The sequence below is a fragment of the Phoxinus phoxinus genome, assembly GCF_949152265.1.
Source record: "Phoxinus phoxinus genome assembly, chromosome: 2".
In the NCBI taxonomy this organism is placed as follows: domain Eukaryota; kingdom Metazoa; phylum Chordata; class Actinopteri; order Cypriniformes; family Leuciscidae; genus Phoxinus; species Phoxinus phoxinus.
In genome coordinates this window covers 20,757,622-20,780,088 of record NC_136877.1, presented here as the reverse complement: position 1 = coordinate 20,780,088, position 22,467 = coordinate 20,757,622, and the positions used below count along the sequence as shown (strand labels likewise).

Below are 22,467 nucleotides of genomic sequence, written 5' to 3'. Positions count from 1 at the left end.
ATTGCTTTTCCCATATTTGGATCAAGAATCTAGCTGTCTTCTGTTGAAGGTAAAAAAAAAATAAGTGTCATCTTCAAAGTGCTGTATCATGTAAATCAGGTTGCATAACAAAAAAACAAACAGATTTTTCTCATGTCACATCTGACCGATCAGATTTGTTCCGCGTAGATTTGATTTTTTGCATGTGATCTGAACAACTTTTAATACACAAACAGCAGCTAGAAATATTTTTCTGTAGTAGGCTACATCCTGTACGTGTATACAGCTGAATATTTACAATTTATCATGTTAATACAAAATATGAAATGGTTTAAGCACAGCCTTTTCTCTGTAACTTAATTATTATTTTTTTTTTTACTGAACTTTCACTTTGAAGTGAAAGTTATGATACCCCCCATTCTTTAGCTGCTTAGCTAGCTATTATTAAAACACAGCATGTGGAAAAGTGAATAACAGCCAGATATTTTACCTAAAATATAAAACTGTCATTTGACATACTGTAGTAATATTAATAGCCTTACAATAAAAAGCTGCCTGTAAGACTGCTAGAAATCAGTCTTGTCAGAAGTTATGTCATAGCCTCCGGGAGGTGTTTTGTCATCTAGCGCATGAGGGAGAAAGATAAGTAAGTGTGTGTGAGGGAGTGTGTGTGTGAGAGAGAGAGAGAGATAAAGAGTGAGACTGGCTGTGTGTGGACTGAGGATTCGTTGTACACTTCTAGAGAATGTACAGCTCGTATGACCACGGAGCACATCACGTTGGAGTGCTGCGCGGTGGATTTGCTTGAGCTGGCAGCACGGACGCTTTTATCCTGATTAAGTAACGGCCGGGCAAACGACAGACAGCCAGCACCTCACAGCCGGCATTGAGCAAGAAGTCAAGGGCAATCTAACGATAAAGGGACAGGACGCCGGCTGACTGTTTATTTAGAAGTGCTGTCGAGCAGAAACGAAATATCTCCTTCCTGGAAAAGAGCTCGTGCTGAATCACACACCACCGCAATGCGAATGTCGAGCGAAGAGCCGCTTAAACCAGCACAACTGCACTTAACATGGGCGAAAATAGAGGAATTAACCGCCACAAAGACAGCTGAATCGCGAGAAATGTTCTCTGTTCCCCTTCTGAAGTAAAGCACCGCCGTGGCCCGTGACACAGCGCGATATGGCTGTTTTCGACACCATCTAATAATATAAGCGGTGCATCTGTGAGACAGCACGCGATAATCTAACCGATGAATTATGCACGGCGGAGCATGAATTATACCGAGTGGTGACGCTCGGTTTCAGAGACCGGCCGGTGCGCGACCGTGTCCCACATGACCTACTTTCAAAAAGCTTTAATGCAGGAGAGATGCAGCCGCAGTGAGAAACAAACGAGACCGTCAGCACTGAAAAACAAGCTCACTGTTTGCTCACATGTGTGACCGAAGTCGTGTGGACCTCAGGTGATGAACGTCACGGCCGGATCGTTCACTTGGAAGACTTGATGGAGAGCCATTACTTCAGCTAATTGTTGTCTTTTTGTTGTTTTTAAATGAGTCTACCACGCTGATAACATTCAAGACTTGAACTAACGGAAAAAAGCGACCCTGGTGCCATTGACCTTTGCACTTGCAACAACATCGGATTATTTATTTCTGCTGAGACCATAATTTCCATGCTGTTTGGATTTATATTGAGCCTTGGGATTTTTTTCTTAGCCAAGCTAAGATCTGCACATGAACTCGATAAATGCTTCTAAAGGAAGCATTACAATGACAATTGTGTCTCTGTGATGTTATCATGTTTGATAGCTAAGCGTTGTGTAAGCAATACTAGTTATTTAATGACTACCTGCAATAGTGTAGTGCTAGCTATAGGCTACATGTAAGCTCAGGAGATATTTTTATTGTTAATTAGAGAATTTATTTTTCGGTCCAATCATGTGGTCATTGCCATTAGTACGTCACACTGACGTTCCACAGAGAGTGACTGAGAACTTCATTTTGTCTGGTTATCGCTTCCCTAACTACAGCCTACGGCAGTGCCTAGCCTCTGCTTTTTGTCCCACCAATGAGACTGGAAACTTCTGGACACACTTTCTCCCCATCTTTGTGTTCGCCTTCCACTTTTTGGAGGTGTTCACGTGGGAAGGAGCGCCAGAACCTAGCAGTCCTTTTTTCTACCCCTTCTGGAACTACTTCCTGGGGGTGTTGTACCTGCTGCTAGCCAGCAGTCTGGCTCATCTTCTCAACTCCATGTCGCTCATCATTCGTGAAATCTGTTTCTTTGTTGACTACGGAACTATCAGTGCGTATACGGTGGGTTCCTCGCTGGCATATTACTACTACATCCATCCTCAAGCAGGAATACCAGAGATTGGATTCGGGGGTCAGAACAATTCCCAAAGCGAGAGACTGAACACTGATGAAGAGGCTTGGAACTCTGCATCTTCTCCCTCTCTGTTCCAGCTATTCTTTGAAAGCCTGTACATCCCATCCACTTGTCTGGTTGCTATCATATGCGTTGTCACCTGCTGCAACACCAGACAGCGCTGGCGGAAGTACCGCTATGCTGTCCGCACCCTCGTCTTCCTCCTTCCGTTCTTCATCTCCTCGGCTCCCGTCTTCTACCGTCTCCTGAGTTCCTCCGCGTCATCCTCCTCCCCTCATTTGTTTTCTACCATGGCTGCCTTCTTCTACCGCCACTGCTTTTGGCTGGTGGTATCTGCCATCTTCAATATCAGTAAGATCCCAGAACGTTTGTCTCCGGGGAACTTTGATATCTGGGGTCACAGCCATCAGTGGTTCCATTGCTGCACTTTCCTATCGATTTTGGATGAGCTGCAGATGATCAAAGTGGAGGTGCGGGCCCTGCTTCTCAACCCAGCGTTGGTACTATCATCTGTAATGCCACCTAGACTCCCTGGCCCAACACTCTGGTCCACCTATGGGGTCATGGTGCTCCTGCAGGGGTGCATAGCGAGTGTCATAGCCTTGTTTGGTTGGCAGGCATATCAGATCTTCGCACCAGAGCAAAAAAAGCTTAAGGAACATTAGGAGCCACCATGACGTTCTGGTCAGGCTTAAAGCTCTCTGTAAGCATTTGGACTTTTTTTTTTAAACAATGTCATTACAATGTTGATTTCTGCTGTGTAAACTGCTCTCATTTCAATCATTTTAAAAGGTAAGTTCACCCAAAATGTTAAAATCTGTCATTAATTACTCACCCTCATGTCATTCCAAACACGTAAAACTTTCGTTCATCTTCAGAACACAAATGAAGACCTTTTTAATGAAATCTGAGCGCTTTCTGTCCCTCCATTGACAGCTACCCAAATACCACTTTCAAGCCCCGGAAAGGTAGTAAAGACATAGAAGTAATCCAGTGGTTTAACCTCAATTTTATGAAGCCACACGAATGCTTTTTTTTGCACAAAAAAAATAAAATAAAATGTATCACTTTATTTACAATATTAATCTCCATTGCGCGTTCACGAGAGCACCATGTGTGTTGTGTTGACGCGAGAGCAAACGTTGTTACTTTAATAATGTCTTTACTACCTTTCTGGGGCTTGAAATGTCAATGAAGTGACAGAAATCTCTCAGATTTCATTAAAAAGATCTTAATTTGTGCTCCAAAGAAGAACGAAGGTCTTACGGGGTCTTATGAGAGTGAGTAATTAATGATAGAATTTTCATTTTTGGGTGAACTAACCCTTTAAAAGGGATAGCTAGCTCACCCAAACATGAAAATTGTGTCATAATTTGCTGACCCTCATGTTGTTCCAAAACTCACATGATTTTCTTTCCTTTGCAAAGCACAATAAATCAAACATTTTTATGAACTTTCAAACTGCAAATAGGACAAAGTTAGCATGAAATGTATGCATATGATTACTAGTATATTCCAAGTCTTCTTCTCTTTGTATGATGAACAGATCAAATTGTAAGCTTGTAAAATCAAAACCAAAAGTCATTGGGCAGTGGTCCAACATATTTTAAAACAGTCTCTCAAAATACCTCTGTGTTCAGTAAATGATGGCATAATTTTTGGGTGAATCATTTTTGGGTGAATCCCTTTAAGTTTGGTATGGCCATAGAAGAAAAGTTCTCAATAGGCATTATTTAACAAAAACTGTGACACTTTTAGCAGGTTTCATTGTAAAGACTTTCGAGGGAGGCTGTTTTGTTTTTTTGTCGGGTGGTCAAAGTCCTTGCCGCTCTGTAATCAGCTGACTCTGCCACATTTGTTCCCCAGGGACTGTATTGTTGAAACTATGTTTGTGTTCCAGAATGTTCTCATAAGTCTCACTCAAGAGGGATTTAAAATGACGCATTATTGAGCTTTTACTAGGTCAACCTTATATTGTAACAGTCTTCACAATGTCTGTGTCTGTGAATCTCACTTTTTCTCTCATCCGCCCACTTACATTTCCTCCCTCTTTTTAACAAACCCTTTAAACAGGAAATGCAGACAAACACAAAATAGCTTCAGCCAAAGTGTTTGAGGCTAAGGGAAATGAGAGGGGTGGGGTTTCATGTTGCTTTACACCATAAACGACAACCTTTCACAGTTTATATTTCCATTACTATCAGTTATAGACCTTAATAAGGATGTGACAGCATATGTAATAATAACACAAGATTTCAGTTGAAATACTGTATACTGTAACTATGCATTTCTATTGATTGTATACACTTCTCAATGACTTGACATTTGGTTGAAGGCCTTGGCGGGAGGACTGAAAGATGAAAAATTAAGCCATATCATTGTTGAAAAACATATCAGCAAGTACTGTTTTTACTGGAGGCCAGTTTTGAAGACACGAAATTGTCTGTGGTAGATATTATCGTTATTAACTTCAGTTATACAGCCTTGAGTTGTCACTGGTTGAATTTTCCTTCAACCAATCAGACGCTTCGAGTAAGTGGTGCTCTTATGAGAGTGTGTGAAACGTACAGGTTATTTAGTCTGAGAGTATGGTGTGGTCTAACAATATTTGTGAATTTCCGTGTGAACACGTCTTTCTGTGTCTGAGAATGACACATTGAGGTCATTGATGAATCAGATGTTGTGGCCGTCAAAAACGATGTCATGTCTTTGTTGTTCTGTCCTCATATTTCAAAGTCAGGCAGGCCGAATAGTTGCAATAGGTGTGAGGACATATTCTAGCATTTCTTCAATCTTCTATGTGTTTTGTCATTCATTATTCATTAATAACTTTGTAAAGCCTCATACTTCATACTATTTGTATTCTATGATGAGATAGAGCATTTATTACATTGCATTTTATTGCACAAGCGTAGAATTAAAATCTAGACCGATTATATGATTTGCACAAACGTTTCTGCGCTAATCTGTGATCTTGAAAGGGAACCAATGTACATTTGTATCATGTTTTAACATTGAGCAGGGCTGTCTACAGAATTGGACAACTTTTTTAAAGTTACAACATTTTTGACAACATTGTTGGACCGTCCACATCATGCAGTTCTGACATATTGCTGTCCTTTTGTGAACACCTCACATCTGTAATAAGGTATATGTAGTTATACTCTACAGATCAAATGTACAGACAAGGGCCCCGTTTACACGTACATGGTTATTTTGAAAAACAGAGACATTTCCCTCACGCAAACGGAGAATTCGCCTCTGAAAACGATTCTTTCTAAAAACATGGCCAGAGTGGAGATTTTGGAAAACTTTGTTTGCACGTTTGCATGTAAACTGAGTTTTAGGCAGCGACGTCACAGTATGTGACTATTTTCGGGATTCTGATTGGCTAACGTGGGCTTGAGCTTCTCGTGACACTGCCACCTACAGGTTTGGCATGCTTTTGACGGCATATACACGGGTTCGTGTTCGATCACTTTTCTGAAAACTGGGTGAAATGTCCGTTTATGAAAATAGCCGTCCACGTGTAAACGTAGCCTAGACCTTATCAAATATATTCGCTCTGGAGGAACACCAAAATATGAATATTTAATAAGTGTGTGTTTAAAACAGGTTGTTTAGAAATTCTAGTTCTAGAAGAGTTTGTCTAGAACAGTTGTAGTTCTCAGGGGAGAAGATTATATTCTTAATGCACTGGAAACTGCTGTATGCCACTGCTGGAGTGTGACTGTAATCATGGTTTAAGTCTGTGTAGATCATGCTAATATAGGCTTGAACACGAAACTTGAGAGTGTATATTAATATATATGGGTTTTTGTTCTGGTTCAACTGCAAACTGTATCAAAAGATGAAAACTAGAGATCAATAAATTTAAATGGTAAATCAGTTTTTGTAAATGTTTTTATTCCTATAATATACATGTTTAAAACATTGAACTTGCAAAGAAGTGGTTTGAGTTCAACATTAAGCTGAGAAATCCTTTGGGAGCAGGATGCCATGTCAACATTTCCAGGTTTGCAGGTGTATTTGCCTGTATTTGCATATCCGTGTGTGTGTGTTTGAGTGTGATTGACGAATGCTAAATAACAGGTGCAGCTGGGACTCTTATGTCACAAAACACACACACACACACCCCCTCTCTACCTGTATCTGTCTCCTTCTATTGTATGTACATGCTTTACAAAATGAAACATCAAAACAAGAATTTATCCAGGATATCCAGCAGTGACCTCAGACGGTCAGGTAGACAATAGTGTGGGCAGATACCTCGAATGTAAAAGCCAAAGGAACTGAGGAATACATTTTCCTTTGCTCTCTGTGTTGGCTCTTTTCCAGCTCACTGCAGACACTAAACACTGCACCTCATTCGAGAAGTGTCCACTTGATGGAGACCTACAGCTGTTTGTTTTCTCTTGGCCTGGAACACTTGGTTCAAGGAGGAAATCCTCTGTGGCTTTTTGCTCCTTGTTATCAAAACATACATGCCGTGACATGCTTGCTTTTACAGATACTGTAAGTAGTCAATGGTAGTGTAATAAATAAAATGACATACACTACCCTTCAAAAGCTTTTTGTTCAGTAAGGTTTTTTTTTTAAAGAAATTAATATTTGTATTCAACAAGGACACATTAAATTGATCACAAGTGACACACTTATAGTTTTCTATTTCAAATGCTGTTCTTTTCAACTTTCTATTCATCAAAGAATCCTGATTAAAAAGTATTATTGCTTCCAAAAATATATTAAAATGGAACTGTGTTCAGCATTGATTATGATTTTGAAAACATTTATTGAGCATTAAATCAGCATATTAAATGATTTCTGAAGGATCATGTGACTCTGAAGACTGGTGTAATGCTGCGGAAAATTCAGCTTTGCCATCAAAATAATTAATTACATTTTATTAAAATAGAAAAAACAGTAATTTTCTGTATTTTTATTAAATAATGCTGAGAATAAGAGACTAACCAAAAACTTTTGAAATATAGTGTAGTTATGAATAACATTTATTGTTTAGTATTATTCTGCAAATAATACACTTATCAAAGACTATTACAAGAAGAAAAAAGTTATTTATAATTAGTTTCAGTTATTAATGATTAAAACTGATTCAAAACATAATTCAGATATGTTTCACCATCTTTAATTAAAGGAGCATTATAATTTATAGTGAATACATTGTCATATCAAAATGTTTGCATAGTACATTTAACAGACCTAATAACCTAATAAAACAAACACAATAATCATAAACTGGCCAAATTTCACCCTGTTTCATACCCTGAATATGACTGAAAGATTCTGGTATGACGCATAAAATACCACAGATTTCTGGCATTAGAATATCATCTCTAACTCATATATTGCGCCTCCATTTATATAAAAAGATGCTAAATCCATATAAGGATTTAGTTTATTCAATTTGTCTTTTTCCTGCCTGACTTTGATGTTATTCAAATAAAGCAGAGTGGGATTGTAGTCAGTGTTTTTGAGGTCAGCATGTTTTCTTTGCGAGGTTGGCCAGTGCTTTGTCATGCACTGTCTTATGCTGAAGGGCAAAGCTGGATGGGGTCAGAACGCCAAGGCCTTCGTCATTCACCTGGCCCATTAGCACATAGTTCACTCCTATGAAGGAAAGTCACAATGATTATTAAACTATTAAGGTCAGTGAAATGTTCAAAAATACAAACCAGTGACACATTCTTAAATGTCGTACATGTAAAATGAGTCATACAAGACTGCTTGTAGTTGTGTGTGTGTGTGTGTGTGTGTGTGTCTGTCTGACTTAAATTAAAGGGATAGTTCACTTTAAAATAAAAATTCTGTCATCATATACTATATATCCCATTGACTTCCATAGTAGGAAAAAAAATACTATGGAAGTCAATGGGACCAGTTAACAGTTTTGTTACTGACATTCTTCAAAATATCTTCCTTTGTGTTCAGCAGAAGAAAGAAATTCATACAGGTTTGAAACAACTGGAGGGTGAGTATATGATGACGGAATTTTCATTTTAAAGTGAACTATCCTTTGAATGAAGGAAGGAAACTTATAAATCATACAGAATGAGTTTTTTTGAAAATGTAAAAATGCAGAAAGTTTTGTGTGAAGGGTAGGGTTAGTGTAAGGGGACAATATATAGTTTGTACATTATAAGAACCATTACGTCTATGGAGAGTCCCCACAAAAATAGCAAACCAGACGTGTGTGTGTGTGTGTGTGTTTCTTTCACCTTTACGCAGTGCTGGACACTTCATGCACGTAGCTGTCATTGTGGCAGACGTGGTGGGTCCTCTTTTTCTGAACTGAAGTCGACCAGCCTTAAAGACCTTTATGACGGACACCTCAACTTCAGCACTGCCTTGAGATCCTGGGGTCACTGATGTCACTTTACCAGTCAACACTGTGGGAAAGACAAAGAGAGAAGTTGCTTCTTTTTCCAATTGCATGCTTCTGATTCCAATACAACAACAAAAATCAACCATAAATATTTCTGAGTATTTAATTACGGATTTGCTGTAATTAATTGCAATTAATCGCATTTCCCCCAAGCTTGTAATCATCTATATTTAAACGTAGAATCACCTAATTAAATTAAACAACACAGGGAAAAAAAGGAACAGAAAATAGCCCTATATTCAAATAATATTAAACATCAATATATATTATTATATTATTAATATATTATTCTTCATTCATATGCAACATACTCGGATTTAACTGATTTTTTTTTTTTTTTTTTTAACTAATTATCAAAATAAAGTATAGTCCTACAAAACTATTATGTAGGCGCACACACGGAGGGGCGGGGCGGCATATTTTCGGCTTATATTTGTGTCCCCCCCAAAAAAATTCGGTGCATCCAGCTTCTATGGTATTTGAATTCAGCTTTGCTAATTGTACACAGCATCTTTGTTTTGTCAAACGCGCCATCGGGCAACTGTTTAAATGCAAACATTCCTCCTAAAACTCATAGACAGTAGGTTATCTAAAACTCCATCCTTGTCCTTCTCCATTGACGGGGACTTGGTTCGGCACACTCACAATAGCAGCCGCAATGAAAGTCATTAAAACGAGGCGTTTTTTTATTTATGAGTTAAACATCTCGCAAAGATTAACGCGTTAATAAAATATGAATATTGTTATTATGGTAACACTTTACAATAAGGAACATTAGTTAACTAAATTATTTAGCATGATCTAATAATGAATGCACTTATACAGCATTTTTTATCTTTGTTAATGTTAATTTCAACATTTACTAATACATTATTCAAATCTTGTTAACATTGGTTGAACAACAAACAATGAATGACTGCATTTTTATTAACTAACGTTAACAAAGATTAACAAATACAGTAACAGTTTTGCTCATGGTTAGTTCATGTTAGTTAGTACATTAACTAGTGAACATTATTGTAAAGTGTTACCGTTATTATTCTAGTTTTGCATCTTGACAGCTACAGTAGCTACTGTATATTTGCTGTAAGCACTGCTCTAAGATTTACTCCATCATTACGATGCGAACAGCTGGCTGCACTAGAAGCCTCACATCTTCCTGTGAGTCTGCAGAAAAGCCCCAGGGGTCCGTGTCTGTGACAGGCAATTAGGGGAGAATGAAGTAGACAGAAATAGCAGGATAAAAGAGACATAAATGAAACAACTCACCAAAATGACTGGGGCAGAAGCGGGTCACGAGAGTGCCTATTCTCTTGCATGGCAAGGAACACAGTGGGTTGCCCACTGGGGCTTGAAAGAAACCGATAAAATCATAAACATAAACATCTTGTATCACACGCAAGGAAAACATTTGTTGTTGCTCTGTCACACAAATAAGCATTTGTACCTGCTTTTGTTGTTTTGTTCCCAGGTTTTGCGATGGGATTGGTCTTTGGCTTTACAGTTGGTTTGACACCAGGCTTTACTTTTGGCTTTGTCGTAGTACTTGTTGGTTTTGGTTGAGGTCTAGTCGCAGGTTTTGCTGTCACTTTTCCGGCAGGTTTTGGTGAGGCTCTAGAACCAGATCTTGTTATAGGTCTGACTGGTTTGGGCTTGGGTGCGGGCTTTGATCTTGGCTTAGGAGTTGGTCTGGGTGGTACAGGTTTAGGTGGTCTTGAGGGAGCTTTTGGTGTCGGCCTACTGGGCTTAGTTTTAGGTTTTGGTGGTTGAGTAGTGGGTTTAGTAGGTATAATGTTGACTCTTGGCCCATGTACTGTGTCCAGGACAGCTGTGGGTGTGCGGGAGCTTCTGGGAATACCCCTGTAGTGAGCCATGAAGCCTGCAGCCGTCACACTCAGATCCGATACAAAGTGCACCAGCAACTCATTTCCATTGGTCACAACCACACTGACAGAGATATAAAGAGCATTATTACAATTATTTCAAACAACAATTACAGAGTGCTGCAGGAATGATTCCTAAAACCCGGAAACAAGTTAGCATTTTTTAACTTCCGAATCCATCGCCCCAACGTCAATGGGTTTTATTGGACGTGTTTTTGGTTAAATGCCTGAAAAAAGTTCTGTGGTTGACACAAGCTCAAGATATTTCCATGTTTTATTTAATGACATTAATGACATTTTAAGCGTTTACGTATCCTAAAAAAAGTTTGCTAAATGGGACTACAAGGTTGTTGGAGCATTAAACATCATCATACCGAACAGGGGTGTTTCCCAAAAGCATTGTTAGTCAACTATGGTCGCAAGTTCCATGGAACTCTATTGGTGATGTCGGAATTTGAGAAGATAGTTGTCTTTGGGAAACGCATCCCAGGTAAACTTATTTACGCACTCGTCCACGTTTATACTCTCGTTGTGACTATACATGTGCGTTTGCAAACTTTTCTAACTCAAACGTTCCAACTTGTAGATTTGGATTTTTGGAAGCTTAGTGGTGACGTATTTAGGCTTCAAATACAAGTTTTTTTTAAATGATCTTAATTAACAGAACGCGTAAGAATTATAAACTTGTGTTGGTCATGGAGCTTACTTTCTGCAATAATGCAAAAGCCAATGGAAAAATCATACTGGCTTTTTCTTAGCCAGGGAACCATGGTGTTCCTACAAACATATGCCATCACTGCAGAACTCTGTAGATTACATTATTTATATTATAGCAGCAGTCTTAAAGTTGCAGTCAGGCATTTTTGTTTTTGTTGTTTATAACTTTAGTCGTTGCATCCTAACTCATGTGATTTTTTTTAAACATCTTACACCATTAGTGTTGTGTTTTTAGGGGTAGCGTGTCCTGACAAAATCTCAAGACATCTTGGTCCATTCCGCTGCACTCGGTCATATGCATTTGAACACAAGAACATGTTTTATGTGAGGCCTCCCTATAAGAAACACATCTAAATGAGATCTGATGAATCTGAAAAAAATAAATAAAAAGAATCTGAATCTGATATTAAACCCTTAATATCGATTAGCTGATTATTGAGTCAACCGACCTGCCAATTTTAAAGATATGTTGCTCTGCACACACCCTTTATGTTATGTTACATAATGTCAGTTGTCTTGGATTTATGCTGCCACCTAGTGGTGTGGATGCAGCATCATGCAAAGCAATAGTTTTTGGGTATTGTGCTATTAGCAGTCAACCAAAATTAATGTAATGTCCATGAACAGAAGTGATCTCAATATGTTGGCAGCCAACATCCTTGTAAAATAAAGCAGCTTTTGTTAGGCTACTAGGACTGGATCAGTAGGGTGAACATAATTTTAAACATATTTATAACTACCCTAGTGAAAAAAACTAAATGTATTTAAAATACATTTATTTCATACTAAGCATACTACAAAACTATTAACATATTTACTGACATATTGCTTGAGACTTACTCATATAAATATAATTAAACTATATTTGGAGTTCTTCTTTATTGCACAATGCACACTTCCTAATATTAAGGCTTAAATACATTTAACATCAATGCTAATTAAATGCTATTTAAATGCTTTAATGTCACTATTAGTAAAGGATAGCATGATCTATGTATAATATCAGTTTTTAAAGATATTTAAAGTGAACCTAACAGTATTGCAGGATATTTACATTAAGTACATAAATATGTAAATGTATTTGTAGTATACTTAACATAAAATAAATGTATTTCAAATACATTTTAGTATATTTATAAGAACTATTAAGCCTTATTTTGAGTGTTTATTGCCATCTTATTGACAAAGGCTATTTATACATTAACTCAGAATTACAATGGAAACCAGGATGATAATGGTGTGGAGAAAAAGGACAGTTAGCATTAAATCCGCCTTTTCCCATTTCCATTTGTTCCCTTTTCCTATTGCATATCAGCTCAGTGTGGTGTTTTAGTGCGCATAAAGTTTTACAGACAGAGTTTAGATTAAGCCAGGATTAGGCCTTAGTTCAATTAAGACATTTTAGTAGCTTTTATAAACGTGCCTTAGAAAAAAAACATTAGGCCTACTGGTGTGCATCTTGAGACAAAACAATGACACTGACATATTTTAAGATGTGCAAGTTGCTTTCAGTTAAATCAGCTCAAACTAGGGACTAGGCTTAAACCTTGTCTGTGAAACCAGGCGAAAGTGTTTAACAGGTTTTAAATAGGCCTATACTTGAAATTGAAACCGGGAAAGTGCAGCTCATACTGTTACCACGTTGAAAACCGTAGCTCCTTTTCTTGACCTTCGAGGACACCTTTATGATCAGCAGGTTCAATGTGATTAGTGGTAGATGTAGGGAAGGGGTTTAGGGATAGGGATCAGTAGGTCCCAATAAGGCAGTTTCCATTTGTGATTTAATATGTTATTATTACATACTTTTTTATAATCTACTACAATACTCTGAGGTGCAAATAGTGTTTCCCACTTTTTGAGCTAAGTATAAATTGCATCTAACACTATTTACACTTTACAGTGCAATGAAAATACTTACTATCCAACATTATCAGCACTTGAATAAAGGGCTTCATGGACCTTCCCAAGTGCAAGGTTATATTTTGGAACAGATTGACTGTGCAAAGAGAAAGTATGTCCTAATTGGGAAGCACATTCTTCCACTATAGCTTCCCTAAGGATGACTGACCTTGCAGAAAACAACAACATCCTTTTCCTGTGTAGATAAATTACAAAATACTATGTCCTTAGAATGATGTTTGAAGGACTCAATGTCATAGTGTATGAATGGAGTTTGTACTCACTCTGGAACCGTGTCTCCACAGAATTTGCCAATACGCCGAGAGTCATCGGTCTCTCCCCCGTTGAACAGGGCCACGTAGTCATAACGACAGTATGTGTCTAATTCCAAGTCCAGCTTCTCAAACTTAACCTCAATCACCTGGGCGCACACACACGCACACACACAGGTTTTATGGGGACATTCCATAGACACAATTATTTGAATACTGTACAAACGGTATATTCTATCCCCTAAACCTACCCATCACAGAAAACTTTAGGCACTTTTACATTTGAAAAAAAACCCCACACACATCACATACTATGATTTATAAGATACCTTACAAAAGATAAGTATACTTCAGGTTTGTTTTATTAAGTAATCATAAAGTCCCCCTGTGGTCAATAATTGTATCCCTTAAAACTCATCTTTGATCACCAATTCTGTCAGGACCACTATCGTCAAATATGATTGACAATTAGGATTGGCGGTATGGTTCCGTTCTGGGCAAGAACAGCCTAGCATGAATTAGAGCAGGGATCAATTGCGGATTGCACTGATAAAGGGCTCAGCGTGTTCCGGCAGTAGTGGGCACCAGTGCAACGCAAGCAATGATGTACATTTGAGTGAACCAAAAGTGAGGGAAGTTAGCAAGAGGAGGGCTCTTTTTTTTTTTACCTTAACCGTAAGTTTTTCGTTTGTACTGCAACTACTACACGTGAACTTATAGATATACTGATACTAGTTAAATATTTGTAGCACATTTATTAGTTTATGAAAGTAGACTTTGAAGTATCCACATCTTAGTAAACACATTGGTTGATGTTTCGCGCTTTGATTCTCCCTGGTTTTTTACGGTTCATTGTGGGGTTTTTAAGTGAACATATCAGTCCAGTGGTAGATTTTGCGATTGAGAGAATGGCCTTAAAATGGCCGACTCCCTGATCAGTGCCCTGTCTACTGAACTAGGGAGCCTACGTCTGGATCGGATTCAGAACGATGATCAAAACATCGAAGGAGTAGATCAATACCCCCAAAGCTTGAACAGTCCTACATATCTGGTTTCCTAATAAATCAATATTTTCAAACAATGTACCGTAAGTTTTTAAGACCGTATGTAAATCTGAAACTTATTGTTAACTTTTTCACCAAAAAATTTCCCCACAAGGACAGAGATTTCAGATATTTCCATCAACGTGGGGACATTTTATCCCCATAACATAGGGTTTAACACACACACACACACACACACACACACACACACACACACACACACACACACGAAAAAAAGCTAAATTTCTTATAAAGGTATAAAGGCCCTTTCATGCACTTTTCCTGCCCCTCTCTTGCCATGTCCCACCTTATGCACTTTCTCTGAATGAGGTCTTTCACATACTCTTCCATATACTGTTTGCTACCATTATGAACACACACTAGAGTTCAAATTCATCCAAATGCACACACATACTCAAAATCTCATAGCAGCACGTCTCTAGTAAACCAAAATATGATTCCTTCTCTGATGACTTAATGGTTGCTAATAACTTAACAGATTGAGAGTAGATGAGACAAATGCAAGAAAAAAGGAGCTGTGAATTGATCTTTGCAGGCTGACCATGTTGGGCTCCACAGATATGTGCCAAGAACAGCTGATGCCTGCTGGGTAATCAGATTCCGGCCAGTTCGGTGCCTTCACTGAACCCTGAGGCTTCGTCAGTCTGCCACCACAAAACTGGTTTTCTGTAGGCAATAGGGAGAATTAGAATGACAAAATTAATTCTAATTATTCTAGTATATATTAGATTTTTTTTGGTTGTTGATAGAAGTATATTTAAATTGATCAAAAGTTACAGCAAACACATTTGTAATAATGTTACAATAGCTTTCTATTCCAAATTCCAAATGTTCTTTGGAACTTTGTTTATCAGAGAATTCTGGAAAAATTGCAGCACAACTGTTTTTTTTACATTGATAATATGAAATGTTTCTAGAGCAGGAAATCAGCATATTATAATGATTTCTAATGACACTATATTTGATTTAGTTCAGAAAAATAAACTGTTCCACTTATGAATGGTTCCAAATAATGATACATAATAGGAATCACTCACACCATTTGGGGATTTTTAGGGACAAAACCATTTAGGGATAAAACATATTTGCAAAAAAAAACTATGACCTAAGTCAGATGCTAAAAACTAGGTCTGGATTGTACTAAGATAAAACTGGACCTAGAGTCATCCCACCATCAACATGTGGTTTCCCCCCACTGAAATAAGCCAGGAATCCTCTTCCTCCTGTGCTGGCATCAGACGCCATCTCCAACATCATGGTGTTGGAAGTGGAGATGAGGGCTCCGGGTCGGAACGTCCCACAGAACCGGCCCAGTTTCTGCACCGTGTATGAGTGTCCATTATAGACATCCACATAGTCATAGCGGCAGGTGGGATCCGCCTCTAGATCAAAGATCCTGAACTGGACCATCACAACATGACCTTCTGGGACCTGATGGGAGAGGAGACGTGATCAAAACATAGTATCTGGCATATAGTGTTACAGAGACTGAAGGTGATGGACTTACTGTGATGTACCAGGTGCATTTGGAGTTTGGTTTGTAATGAGAGGGGAAACCCTCGCTAGCCACAAACCCAGAGTCTGTCACCAAATGGCCACCACACAGGAATATGGGCCTGGAGAGCATGATAGGAAGGGACACATGATTTATGTTTAATTCAGTAATGTCTTTTAAAGTAATAATAAACTAAATTAATTAATGACTTTACCGTTCAAAAGTTTGGGGTCGGTTTGAAGTTTTTCATGTTTTTGAAAGAAGTCTCTTATGCTCACCACCAATGCTGCATTTATTTGATCCAAAATACAGGAAAAATAGTCATTTTGTGAAATATTATTAGTTTTAAATATTTTTTTTCTATTTTAATAGATTTTAAATGAACTCCTGTGATGGCAAATCCGAATTTTCAAAACAGCGAAATGTTGAAAACAGTTTACTATTTTTGTGGAAATGTGATACTTTTTTTTTTCTACCTGTTTTTCTGTTAATGTCTGAGGGGCTGTTTACACGATACCGTTTTCAACTAAAAACGTAAAACTTTGTATGCGTTTTGGCCGTTCATTTACACGACAGCAGTGTTTTGGGTGGCTGCCGGTAGAGCCGATTATGTAATAACCTGTGCTCTGAATGGAGTGCCAAGCACTTTGGGGACATAGCCATGTCTCGGTTTGAGGATGACTTTAGAGTCATTAAGTCCAAACTTGAAACATGCGGCATTAACAGATAACGCATGCAAGTCACCCACACGCTTGACTGATGATAAGGCTATCAGAAGCGCGGTTTTGAGCGAAAGGAATTTTAAGTCCACCGTCTGTAAGGGTTCAAAGGGATGTGCTTTCAAGGCCTCCAGGACTATAGAAAGATCCCAAATAGGAACTGACGGGGGCCGCGGGGGATTCATCCTCGTGGCTCCTCTAAGGAAGCGGATGATGGGCTCGTTCTTTCCTATTGACTGGCCGCGCGTCGACTCTGCGAACGCCGCAATGGCCGCAATGTAAACTTTGAGCGTGGAAGGGGTCCTGCCCATATCCAACAGCTCTTGAAAAAAACACAGTATCCCCGAGACACCACAAGTTTGTGGGTCTAGGTTTTTGTTGGCGCACCAGCTGGTAAACACAGACCATTTGGACGCATAGAGTCTTCTAGTAGAAGGAGCTCTAGACTGTGTGATCGTGTTCACAACCCCTTCTGGCAGAGCAACGGGTATCCATTGATTGTCCATGCGTGCAGAGACCATCGCTCTGGATGAGGATGCCAGATCCAGCCGGCCGGCTTGAGAAAGGAGATTCCTTCTCGCCGGAATCGGCCATGGGGGTATGCTCGACAGCCGCATCAGTTCCGGGAACCAAATCTGGTTCTCCCATCGCGGGCTATAAGGAGCACCGAGCTGCCGTTTTCCCTGCTTCTCCTGATTACCTGTGGTAATAGCGAGATCGGGGGAAAGGCGTATCGGGGAAAATGCCTGGGCCAGCGCATCCTCGGTCTTTGAGTAGAACACTGGGCAGTGAGCGTTGTCTTTTGACGCAAATAGGTCGACATGCGCTTTGCAGAAGCGGTGCCACAGCAGCTGGACTGTTTGAGAATGCAGGGACCATTCCCCTGGGAGAACGTTGTCCCTTGACAGTCTGTCTGGACCGTCGTTCAAGCGACCAGGCATATGCGTGGCTCTCAGCGAGAGCAGGAAGTGCTGAGCCCAAACGAGGAGGTGTTCTGCCAGAGCATTGAGATTCCTGGATCTGACACCACCCTGGCGGTTCACGTTGGCCACCACTGACAGATTGTCCGTGCGAATCAGTACGTGGTAGCTCCACAGGTGTGGGAGGAAATGTTTCAGAGCATTCTCGACCGCTATCATCTCTTGACAGTTTATGTGAAGGCATTTTTCCCGGTCTGACCATTGGCCAAAGACCGGTCTGACTTCGCAGAGGGCGCCCCAGTCTAGGTTGGAGGCATCTGTCAAGATAACCTTCCGGTACGAGATGGCGCCCATTGTCACCCCCGACTGGTACTACTCGGCCGCCGTCCAAGGCTCCAGAGCTGAGACGCAGCTCTGAGTCACCCTGATACGTTGACCGCGCGCGCTGCGACGACAGGCGGGCCGTCATAGACACAGAGTCCAGTTCTATTCCCAGAAAGGAGGCTGTCTGACTGGGCAGTAATGAGCTCTTGGTCCAGTTGACCGTGAGACCCAATTTGTCCAGATGGTTGAGAAGCAACGTTCTGTGAGATATTAATTCTATCTCTGACTGTGCTAGAATCAACCAATCGTCCAAATAGTTCAGTATTCGCACACCCTGACTCCTGAGGGGGGCGAGAGCCGTGTCCACGCACTTCATGAATGTACGAGGCGCTAAAGACAGGCCGAACGGAAGGACGGTGTATTGATATACCTGACCATCGAAGGCGAATCTCAAGAATGGCCTGTGAAGGGAAAGGTCCGTCGCGCTCCTCAAATCCGTGATGGCAGCCTGGTCCGGTCCCTCGTCCCAGTCACGGAGGAGATCGGCCTGGAGAATTTGAAGGACCGCCATGGAATGCAGAGCGGAAGCAGCCTGTCCTGGCCCGTGTGGTCCGGCATGCTTTAGACGGCCTTTGCACGCCATCCAGCAGAGGATTGGATGGATTTGTACCCCTTCTCACTGGCGCCGTCCACTTGGGAGAGCGTCGAGGAGACGGCAGGCAGAGGTGCAGCTTCAGTGTCAAACATGTCGAGTCGAGCCCGCAGGGTCAACATGGTCATGTCCTCGCAGTGGATGCAGCCGTCCGAAGACAGGGCGAGGGCTGCGTGGTCTCGGCCCAGGCAGAGAGCAAAGATAACGTGGCGGTCTCCGTCGCTAAGTAACTTACGCAAATACTAGAGAACCCCTCGTAAGAGAACGATGACGTCATGCACATGCATATTACGTGTTCAGTCTTTAGTGTTGGCAGCAGAATACAGCGTTTTTAGTAGTTTTGCGGATCCGTCTGAATGGGGATCGTTTTACAGTGGTGTCGTCTGTATGCGGGAAACTCAAAGGAAAAACTTCTCCGTTTTAAGCATATTGTTGTCGTGTAAAAATACCCTGAGAGTCATTGTCAATCTTCTATTCTGTTAATTCGTTTTGTCACCCTCGTCCCCTGCCTGTTGGTTTCCATGGTAACAGATTGATTTGAGTCCTCAGTTCAGGTGTGTTTCATTAATTATTTTGTTAGCTCCTTTGTTTGCCCATGTATTTGATCCCTCACGGGCAATTTCCACCAACTGCGGAACGGCGGCTGAGTCAATAGGATTAAAGTCAATGTGTGTATTCACACTGACTGCGGAATGGCTGTGTTCCGACTCCGGTGATACGCGGAGTTCTATTTCTGCCAGATGCCGGAGAGCTCCGCAGCAATTCAGCACAGGGCAGATTGTGCGTGACAGGTTATATCGTACGATCATTCGCGAGTTCTCGCGGGTCCTCGTGACTTCAGCTGTCAGTCATGGCCGCAGCCGTTCCGCAACAAATCCGGACCTGGTGGGTAATGGTATTGAAGGACAGCGGAGCACGGAGCCGACATGCAGCGGAGCTGATCCACAGCCATTCCGCAGTTGGTGGAAATCCGGGGTTAGTGTCTGTCAGTTCCTGGTCTTGCATTGTTTGATGTCAGTGTTTTTGTGGTTATGTTTCCTCTGAGTTATTTTCCTGGTTATTATTTTGATGCTTGGATTAAATATTTATTTTGAGTATCTCCTCCGTTGTGCGCTTCATTACAGCCACTGTCTGTGACAGAATACAAGATCTGCCAATACAAATGGTCACAGTGTCTCCCGGTTGAAGGATTGCAGCATTGCCAATGCAAATGGTCACAATGCTTCCAGTGAGTAAAATTCCTGAGTCTGTTCCAGTGAGTGAAGTTCCAGAGCTCAACCCAGAGACTATTGCACTGTATATAATGGCTCTAACATCTATGTGTGTCTAGGCCACACCAGCCTCTGAGTCGACTCCACTCCAGTGCCGGCTCCAGCCCTTGTGTTTCCTCCGAGTTATTTTATGGTTATTTCGATTCTTGGATTAAAGATTTGAGTATCTCCTTCGTTGTGCGCTTCATTACAGCCACCGACCATGATAAAGGTTCAAGAGAACAGCATTGATTTGCAATAGAAATATTGAGTTTGAATTTCTTTAAAAAAAAAAAACATCAAATTGACCACAACATTTTGAACAGTACTATTTAAATAAACTGACTGTAAATTACATATCAGTTTTGTTACATGTCATCTCACTGATTTTAAACAAAATTTTGTAAAGAAATAAGCCCTCTTAAACAGCAGCACCATGTAGTCACAAACATCACTGATTATTAAAATCCTATTTGGTTTGTGGATACTTCTTCAATGGGTTATTTTTGGATCCTGGTCCTATTTATAGTACGTGTGCCTCTTTTTGCAATATCTTAATACTGCTGGTTCCAACTGGGTTCTGTCATATTAGAAATAAATGCACACAAAACCACAGCCAAATGAACAGCCATGCTCAGATGAAGTTACAGATCGGGCCACAGATCTTTTTAGACATCTTTTTTTATTTTTTATTAATCAGACAATCTATCAGTAAATCTTTCAGGTCTCTTACACACAAACGCAACACGCACGCACACACGGACTTTCCATAGACATGATTATGATTTTTATTTTTATACTGTTCAAACTGTATACTATTCCTTGTTTAGACTAACCATAGCCCTAAACCTACCCATCACAGAAAACTTTCTTAATTTTTACATAAAAAAAATAAAAAAAATCACTTAGTATGATTTATAAGCGGTTTTCCTCATGGGGACCAAAAATGTCCCCACAAGGATTTAGAATATTGCCATCTTTGTGGGGACATTGTGGTCCCCATAATGTAGGGTTTACCAGGACCACACACACACACACACACACACACACACAAATAAAAACACATCATAACCTGAGTGACTATTTTCAAAGTCAGGACTGCCATGAATGCCGAACTTTACTCAATATGCGCAAACCATGCATATTTATAAATATTTTGACTCAAATGCAGACAGCATTCAGATGTGTGTCGTGTGTCTGCTCTTTCAACACTGATCAAAGCTATCGCTTAATTAAACAGCGGTTGCTTTTATTGGCTGGCCACAGAATAATGCATGAATTTAACAATTATTAAGAAACAAATGTGGCTGTTTTTGTGACATAAACATTGTATTGTTCAGCTCAGGCTGTACATAGTAGCTAATAAAGAGATTATTTTCTTTTATTATAAATAAGAATTTTGATGACTGTGTGAGGAGCTGTGTGATGGTGCAATTAAAAATAATTTAATCAGTTCATGCGTTTGCTGGGAAAGTAAAATATAAGATTTATAAGATTTATATAATATAAGATAAGTTATTTTGATGTGATGGTTACCAAGCAATTACACACTCTCACAAAACTAATATTTAAACAATAATATTAATAATAAACAAACCTGCATCTTCTTGATGCAAATTCATGTGTATAACAAAATTGTGTATAATTGTATTACAAAGATTGACAATGGCATACAAAACGCATAGGCCTACTCTGAAGAATCTAATGTTCCTTAAACCGTATTTATCTAAGAATAAAAAACATTATCCTGAACTGAACTTATCTTGACTTGAAAAATACAATAATTAAAACTGACCAACACTTTTCAGGACATTAAATGTTTCCTGTCTAATTGAGGGTTGCAGAGAAACACTGCAATCAATGTTTCCTGCAAACTGCGTTTGTGTGTTTTATATCTAGATCCAGTCCTGCTGGCTTAAATGTTAACATCTCACAGAACGTACACGCACAGAAACACACAAACCTTCACCCACTTACCTTGTGAAGTTGGTCTGGCTTTGACCTTGCACCCATCCTAACCCCAAAAACAGAAGCCCCAAATGCCACACGCACACATCACCCCACATCCTTCTTCTCAAAGAGGCACAGAGAACGAGTCAGTGAGGGAACGGAGGAGAGGGGCGAGTTTAAGGGCGTGGAGAACGACAGGAGGAGGACTGAAAGAGGGATTCAGAAGGCAGCGAAAAGTGAGTGAAGGGGAAGAGTTGTGTCCCAGATGCCACTGCTGTGAAATCATAATGAGATAGACATTGAAAATTGAATGAAATACTATAAACAACCACACTATTCATCGCCACATCCACTGCTCTTTGTCTGATTTTGTTGAGATATGCCTATTCAGCAAGTTGTATTTTTAGAGTTAATTAGGTTTGTTTTCCTTGCTTGTTAAACGCCTCAGGGATAAAAGTGATACAAGAGCAAATGCGTGCAGCTAAACAGCACAACTAGGGCTAGAAATGTTGTTTTTTATGGTTTATATAGTTCTTTCTCTGTAGGC

General features: G+C 40.0%; 2 protein-coding genes across 2 annotated transcripts; one reads left to right on the top strand and one right to left on the bottom strand.

The window, feature by feature from the left end:
* The first annotated feature begins 524 nt into the window (after positions 1 to 524).
* paqr9 (progestin and adipoQ receptor family member 9) lies at positions 525 to 6,964 on the top strand. The gene has a single exon (XM_079605028.1). The coding sequence runs from the start codon at positions 1,922 to 1,924 to the stop codon at positions 3,035 to 3,037; it is 1,116 nt and encodes a 371-aa protein (XP_079461154.1). The 5' UTR covers positions 525 to 1,921; the 3' UTR covers positions 3,038 to 6,964.
* Positions 4,165 to 22,099, bottom strand: pcolceb (procollagen C-endopeptidase enhancer b). The gene is made up of 9 exons (XM_079605027.1): positions 21,948 to 22,099; positions 16,118 to 16,226; positions 15,783 to 16,041; positions 15,152 to 15,276; positions 13,559 to 13,695; positions 10,223 to 10,722; positions 10,045 to 10,125; positions 8,609 to 8,779; positions 4,165 to 8,000 (listed from the first exon to the last, which is right to left on the bottom strand). The coding sequence occupies exons 1-9, from the start codon at positions 22,034 to 22,036 to the stop codon at positions 7,870 to 7,872; spliced, it is 1,602 nt and encodes a 533-aa protein (XP_079461153.1). The 5' UTR covers positions 22,037 to 22,099; the 3' UTR covers positions 4,165 to 7,869.
* Positions 22,100 to 22,467: the final 368 nt, after the last annotated feature.

What these genes read in the sequence shown, in the direction of transcription:
- paqr9 (XM_079605028.1), top strand. Translation starts at nt 1,922, where the DNA reads ATGTGGTCATTGCCATTAGTACGTCACACTGACGTTCCACAGAGAGTG.
- pcolceb (XM_079605027.1), bottom strand. Translation starts at nt 22,036, where the DNA reads ATGTGGGGTGATGTGTGCGTGTGGCATTTGGGGCTTCTGTTTTTGGGG. An exon ending in GGGGAAACCACATGTTGATG is followed by an intron (nt 15,277 to 15,782) that starts GTGGGATGACTC and finishes TATTGCCTACAG; the next exon opens with AAAACCAGTTTTGTGGTGGC. An exon ending in GTGTCCAGCACTGCGTAAAG is followed by an intron (nt 8,001 to 8,608) that starts GTGAAAGAAACA and finishes TTTCCTTCATAG; the next exon opens with GAGTGAACTATGTGCTAATG.